Source organism: Sprattus sprattus (genome assembly GCF_963457725.1).
Source record: "Sprattus sprattus genome assembly, chromosome: 14".
In the NCBI taxonomy this organism is placed as follows: domain Eukaryota; kingdom Metazoa; phylum Chordata; class Actinopteri; order Clupeiformes; family Clupeidae; genus Sprattus; species Sprattus sprattus.
Genome location: NC_137912.1, coordinates 12,657,792 through 12,665,291, shown reverse-complemented (window position 1 = coordinate 12,665,291; position 7,500 = coordinate 12,657,792). Strand labels below are relative to the sequence as shown.

Here is a 7,500-nt window from a genome sequence, read left to right as displayed (position 1 = left end):
CAGGCCTGGCCACAGTGCCGCCCAATGCCCAGCCTAGCGATGTGGTCATCCACCGCAGGGAGACGGAGGGGTTCGGCTTTGTCATCATCAGCTCGCTCAACCGGCCCGAGAACACAGCGGCCATCAGTGAGCACATATGCATACACACACACACACACACACACACACACACACACACACACACACACACACACACACACACACAGACACACACATTCATGCACTATCACACACATACAGATACACATACACATACACATACACATACACATACACATACACATACACATACACATACACTTACACTTACACTTACACATACACATACACATACACATACACACACACATACACATACACATACACATACACATACACATACACATACACATACACATACACATACACATACACAAACACCAAGTCAGTCCAGGTCTGATAGGCGTTACACCTACACTGGAGGGGAAGTACATATACACACACAGATACACACATGTACACAAAGCCACACATACAACTATGCACACACACACACACACACACACAAACACACATGTACACAAAGCCACACATACAACTATGCACACACACACACACACACACACAAACACACACACATGCAAATTAATTTATATCTATATCTTACACAGCTACACAGCCCTGAAAAAACACAAGCTGATACACACAGCTACACACATGCATAAAAAGCACACGGCCACAGTAATCGTCCAATCGACCAACACAGTCACTCATTTACTAACAAGCCCACACAGATACACATACACAAAACATGTACCCAAACACAGACACACACACACACACAAATACATGTACCCAAACACACTCACACACACACACACACACACACAGAGGAAGCTTTTCTGCTTGACGTCTCTTTCAGCCTGCCGTCCCAGTGACCCCCTACTGAGATGTGATGTAAATAAGACATAACACTGCATACGGTCCTATCAAGTCATTTAAGGGATGGCCATGTAAAAGATGCATTCTAGGGAAAACATCATGTATAAATGATGTGGAAAAGCATGTAAAGATTAGGTCACTGAAGGATGTCGTTCATAAGGGTTCATGTTGTTTACGGTTGTTTCCTGTGCACGACGTGACATTAAAAGGTCAAATGTCACCTGACCCAAAGTCACTCCTGTCCCACTTGAGTGTACTTTCCCTGAAACTCTCGCCTCTCTCCTCCCAAAATCTGCAGCCCTATTTTAGTGAAATAACACGATGCGAGAGACAAGAAGAATTCATTTTTAGCACAAACCTGATGTACGAGGTCACGACACCATGAAAAATGAATCACCACCCTCCCTCTCTCCCCTCCCCTTTTATTTTTCGTCCTGCTAAGTCAATAATGAATGGCCCCCGTAACCAGGACCCGGGAGCCGAGGTACAACTGAGAAGAAGGACCTTGAGTGCTGCTGCCTCGCCACTCGCATAGAGTAGATGACAAGGACAGAGGGTGGGGTGGGGTGGGGTGGGGTGGGGTGAAAGAAGGGAGGAGAAGAGAGGAGAGCAAGAACGTGGTGGACAGTGCCGGCACAATCCTTTGCTTACAGCATCTGTTTGTGTAATTATGTATGTGTGTCTCTGCTTTTGTGTGTGTGTGTGTGTGTGTGTGTGTGCGTGTGTGTGTGTGTGTGCGTGCGCGTGTTGCAGCTGTGCCACACAAGATTGGTCGCATCATCGAGGGCAGCCCTGCTGACCGCTGCGGTAAGCTGAAGGTGGGCGACCGCATTCTGGCCGTCAACAGCCAATCCATCGTCAGCATGCCACACGCCGACATCGTGAAGCTCATCAAGGACGCCGGACTGAGCGTCACGCTGTGCATCATCCCACAGGAGGGTGAGCGGAACTCTCCAGAAACGAACGAAGAAAACGTCTGAAAGCTTTCTTTCTTTCTTTCTTTCTTTCTTTCTTTCTTTCAGTCGCTGTGTTTCTCTCTGTTTGCTATTTTTTTTGTCCCTGGGTTTGTTGTGGACCCAAAGTGAAGTTGTCACAACAGTCTCCGGGGAAACGGGATGCAGTACATAACAAACTGTTGAGAAGACAGGCAGACGGTGTTCTGTTTTTAGATACTTCTGTTTTTAGATATTACTCTTTAATGATCTCCGTGGGGAATGTCATTTTTCGGCCATTGACTGATCCAAACCACGTTTTATATATTTGTCCCATTCTTGACTGCCGCAGTAGAGAGCTGGGGACCTGCTCCAGATTTTGCCCTGCTGATGTGGTCTGGGTATCAGATACCCACAACCCCCTGGTATGCGTATTATGTATGTCTACAAGGACAATGGCTCATGTGTTGTATCACATGCGTGATTTGTCAGGGGCAAGCGAGGTCAAGCTTCAGTGAATATTTGATTAGATAAAGTAATTCTGTCAAATTAAAGGTAGCTATGACACTTATTGTGGTATGACAGGTTGGTTCATTCTTTGCAATATGCTCATTACTACATTATGAGGGTTTGTGTAGTTATGCCAAGCTACCAACACCCAGTCCCTCTGTCCCCCTGCCATGTTGATTCGGTGTCTCCACCCCTGTGTGTCGCAGAGTTAAGCACCCCTCCGTCGGCGGCCAACTCGGAGAAGCAGAGCCCCATGAACCAACAGAACAGTCCCCAGACCCAGGCGGCTCAGGCAGGCCTCCAGGCTGGCATGCAAGCCCCCCAGCCCCCCACCCCCGCCAGCCAGCAGCAGGCCTCTCAGCCACCCCTCACCCAGGCTCCAGCAGCACCACCCGTTCAGATCTACGGCCATGAGAGCAGGTAAGGGCTTTTTTTAATCTCTTTTACGCTCTAGCTCTCTCTCTCTCTCTCTCTATCTCTCTCTCACCTTTACTCTGCCTATCCCTTCCTTGCCAGGGAATGGACTGATAGAGATGGATTTGCCACTGACTGAGAGAATGAGAAAGTGTGTCTGTGTGTGTCTGAGAAAGAGAGAACTAGAGAGAGAGATGAAAAAGTGATGTAGAGAGAAAGCCAAGAAAAGTGCAAATAGCTGTCTTCAGGTGTGAGCAAGTCACCCACCCCTTCCTTGCAATCCCACCCTACCTCTTCTCTCTCATTTATTCTCTCTCTCTCTCTCTCCTCTCTATCTCTCTCTCACTCTGTCCCTCTCTCTCTCTCTTCTCTCTATCTCTCTCTTTCTCTCTCCTCTCTATCTCTCTCTCACTCTGTCCCTCTCTCTCTCTCTTCTCTCTCTCCTGCACACTCTCATCCCTCCACTTCTCTCTTCTCTGTCTCCACTTTGTTGAGTAACATCACTTAACTCTTATGGAGGCCTGAATAATTCAGTGGCCGCTGCTCCTTAAAAACATCCCCTCCATCTTTTATGGAGGCTGGGGAAACTTGGAGCGCCAGAGCGCTGGCTTTCATTTGCCTCGCTGCCGGCCCACAGACACTCGCCAGCCCCTGCTGCTGATCGCGTCGCTTCGCTCTTCAATGGAGATCGTGTTCCATGAAAGATTTAGCGTGCAGATAACAGAGAGCAAGCTGGAGTGACTGACTGAGTGTGTGTGTGTGTTTGTGTGTGTGTGTGTGTGTGTGTGTGTGTGTGTGTGTGTGTGTGTGTGTGTGTGTGTGTGTGTGTGTGTGTGTGTGTGTGTGTGTGTGCGCGTACATGCGTGCGTGCGTGCGTGCGTGTCTGTGTGTGTCTGTGTGTGTGAGTGTGTGTGTGTGTGTGCGCGCGCACGTGTGTGTGTATGTGTGTATGTGTGTGTGTGTGTGTGTGCGTGTGTAAGTGTGCGTGAGAATAAGAGTGCGTGTGAGTGAGAGAGAGGGAGAGACAGTGTGTAAAATGAGGGAAGCTTGAGCATGTGTGTGATTATGTTTGTGTTTTCCTACCATGCAAAACCTCACTAACAAAAACATTTACGGCACGGCAAATGAGCCATCAACCAGAGCCGCACCAGATAAACAAGATCCAATCATCCTGTCACTTTGCATACAGTCTGCCTCTTCCTCTCTCCCACACCAGCAACCCTGTGCAAATCCATCCCCTCACTCCATTAACCCTTCAGAGGGGATGTAATTATATAGTAATGCCTCAAGGTAATTCAAAAGTAGCCACTCAGAAAGTTAGTTCAAGTTGGGCACTAACCCTGGTATCAGATATGTTTTTATAGGATCTGTTTGGCATGCACTAGTATATACTGCAGCCATTGTTTGTTTCTCTGTGAAATTAGTATGCACTTCTGTGTATCTATGGTCCCTGCTTAAGACACCGTAGGATGTGGACATCTCCACACTAGTATCCTGATGAAGTGAACTCTTACTACTTAAATGTTCTATTATTATTAATTGTCGCTCCGTCTTGCTCAGTTACAGATCAGAGGTGAAGGCTCGGCAGGACGTGAAGCCGGACATCCGGCAGCCTCCGTTCACAGACTACCGCCAGCCCCCCGTGGACTATCGGCACCCTCCCGTAGCAGACTACCGGCAGCCCCCCACGCTGGACTATCGGCAGCCCCCGCTCATGGATTACCGGCAGTTGGACCCGCGGCAGTTTGTCATCCCTGACTATCGGCAACCACAGGTGAGGTCACGCTCAGTCACGCCTCACCACCTGGCGCCATGCCAGCAGAGACCCAGGTGCCTTGGTTAACAGTGCTGTTTGACATTAGGGGTCTGCACCCAGGTGCCTTGGTTAACAGTGCTGTTTCATATAGGGGTCTGCACCCAGGTGCCTTCGTTATCAGTGCTGTTTGACATTAGGGGTCTGTACTCAGGTGCCTTGGTCAGCAGTGCTGTTTGTCCTTAGGGGTCTGCACAGGTCTGCACAAATGCTCCTGGCCTGTCTAATGACTGGCTGTCCACAGCAAACCCATCTGCTACAAACACATCTTCAGCATCATAACTCATCAACAAGCTTCTTGTCCGTTTGTATCCGTAGCGACTCAATGAAAACACTTTGTCAGATGTGAACACACCCGGATGTGAGTCGCTCTTGTTATGGCTGCCTCTTTGTGGTTGAATCGGCTGTACACTGAATTAAAGGGAATGGTAATTTGATTGATTGTCAAATTTACAAGACCGAGTTACACAAATTAGTTTCTCCTTAAAACAAGATGTTATTATGATGATCTAACTCATTCTAACACAGCTTTCAATTTATCTAACTGAATCATGTAAAAAAGTAAAGTAAGTTCACAACCGGGAAGGCAAAATTTATTTCTGCCACCCCTTCTTTGTTAAATGGATTACCATCAGCGTTTGCAAAAACATGGAACTAATCAAGTTTTATATGTGTTTGCTAATTGCTAGTTGTTGAAGAAGCACAGATATTGCATCTTCATTTGTTGAAGATCTGTCTTAGATTACACTTAGTATGTCATCAAGCCTCCATAACACAATAATGTTGAAGTAACATTTTATGATTAAAAAAAGAAATCCACCCATTTCATCTCACCTTAATTAAGAGAATTGATGTGTGGATTTAACACATTTCATTCATGTGCAACTGAGGTGCACATTACAATTAAGTACGTTAATGTATTATTATATATTATTATTATAAGTAAAATTATATATTTTTCCGATGTAGTTCCTATCTGCTGCTTCTACATCTGCTTTATCATAGACTCCATTATTAGTGCATCACAGATCCTGTGCGTATGTGAACACCGACAATCTGCCACAAACTGCCACCTTCATTGTCTAAACAGCTGTAGCCTCTTCACTCAGCAAAATGTAGCATTTGTTGAACACAGCCCTTGTCACAGCACAGCTTCAACCGGCACTTTTGTCTTTGGGACTCAAAGAGTCCTGCACTTGTTGATGCACCGTTAGCACACACACACAGCCACAGCTGTCAGCTTGCCTCTGATTTGAGATCAAACATGGGCGTATCACTCAGAACTCAGAAAAGGCCCCTCGATAAATATGCAGTGTTTGTGTTTTGTGTGCCGTGTGCGCGGATGCCTGCAGGTAGATTGTTGTACTGCCTGTCTAAAAATAGACCGTAAATCTGGGCTGAGGGGGGAGGAAGTGAGATAGACCTATAAAACTGCCATATTTGTTTGTGGGTGCTGTGGTCGGAGCAATGTTAGAGTAGGCATATTGGACGGATCCGGGTCATATTTCATAAAGTGCGTGTGTGTGTGTTTGTGTGTGTGTGTGTGTGTGTGTGTGTGTGTGTCTGTGTGTGTGTGTGTATCTGTGTGTGTGTGTGTGTGTGTGTGTGTGTGTGTGTGTGTATTCTCCTGCAGGACTTTGATTTCTTCACGGTGGAGCTGGATAAGAGTGCTAAGGGCTTTGGGTTCAGCATCCGTGGCGGCCGCGAGTACAAGATGGACCTGTTCGTGCTGCGGTTGGCTGAAGAAGGCCCTGCACTGCGCAATGGAAGGATGAGGGTGAGCGCACACACAAACACCCACACACACATACACACACATTCACACTCACATACACAGACACTCACATACTCAAACACACTCACTCACATACACAGACACTCACATACTCAAACACACTCACTCACATTCACATCAAGTTTGCTTCATAGCTAAAATCAAAAGATTGTTTGTTAAGAATGGAAATCACTGTTATTCATCATGATTATTTGGATGGTTGAGCAACAAAATGGATGAATTGTACTTTGCAGGCAACTGCCTTTTCACAGATTTAAAAAAGCCTTTTGTCCTTCAACTGTACACATCTTTGAAACCAATTTAGACATGCCCTTATTCACAACAGTTTGGTGTTCTTTAAACAGCCAATTATAATTAGGATTCTAAATAAGGCCCAGTACATGAATCTGTCGCCAAGAAAGCAGCCAATCCCGGAAGATTTTAAGGATTCTGTGAGAAACTTCTCTGCACAACAGCCAAGCAAATGTCACTGACAATTGATTGGCTATTCTAGATATAGCTTACATTGTCAATTTTTTGTAGTGTTGCTTTTGTAGCCAAATGAAATTACCTTTTTTTCTGCCTATTCAATATATTTGAAAAGCAGGAATTTGACACACACAGCCTGCTTGAAACAGACATCAGTGACTGACGGTTCAAGTATGTGAGCCTGTAAATTGGGAACTGAACCCATATGTGAACCCACTTTGGCGAAGCTCGCCCAATACCTCAGTAATTCTGTTGGGGTTTAATCTCTAGTGATCAAAAAAAAAGGGAGTGTGCAATTAGGCTAGTAGAGCAAGTTAAGGGATAGACAGTGGGTTGCCAAGATGGGGATCTTCCGAAATAGTGAGCCCACATCGACGTATTAAACTGTGTTTGTAACTCATTTATAATGTCTTATTAATGACTTACAAAGGGTTTAAAACCTAATTAATAACCTATTTATAAACCATTTATAATTGAGTCTTATTGTAAAGTGGTACCGCTTTATTTGCCACGGCAATCTGAAAGAGGATGTAGAGAGGCGGTCTCCATGATGAGGTCTCGAGTTTGCATCAGATTCAATACAAGCACGGCCTCCATGATGGACCAGCTTCCCGCGGCTCTGTTATGGCGTCTTCAGCTCCTTTGTG

General features: G+C 45.9%; 1 protein-coding gene across 1 annotated transcript in view; it reads left to right on the top strand.

Moving 5' to 3' along the window:
* The window catches only part of magi2a (membrane associated guanylate kinase, WW and PDZ domain containing 2a), a gene marked incomplete at both ends in the record, with an annotated part of 235,300 nt that overhangs the window by 218,367 nt on the left and 9,433 nt on the right, over window positions 1–7,500 (top strand). Inside the window, 5 exon segments of the mRNA XM_080851836.1 lie at window positions 1–126; window positions 1,675–1,860; window positions 2,570–2,783; window positions 4,338–4,551; window positions 6,224–6,367. The exon segment at window positions 1–126 is cut by the window's left edge and continues 207 nt beyond it. Of these exon segments, the coding sequence (XP_080707962.1) occupies window positions 1–126; window positions 1,675–1,860; window positions 2,570–2,783; window positions 4,338–4,551; window positions 6,224–6,367 (884 nt within the window).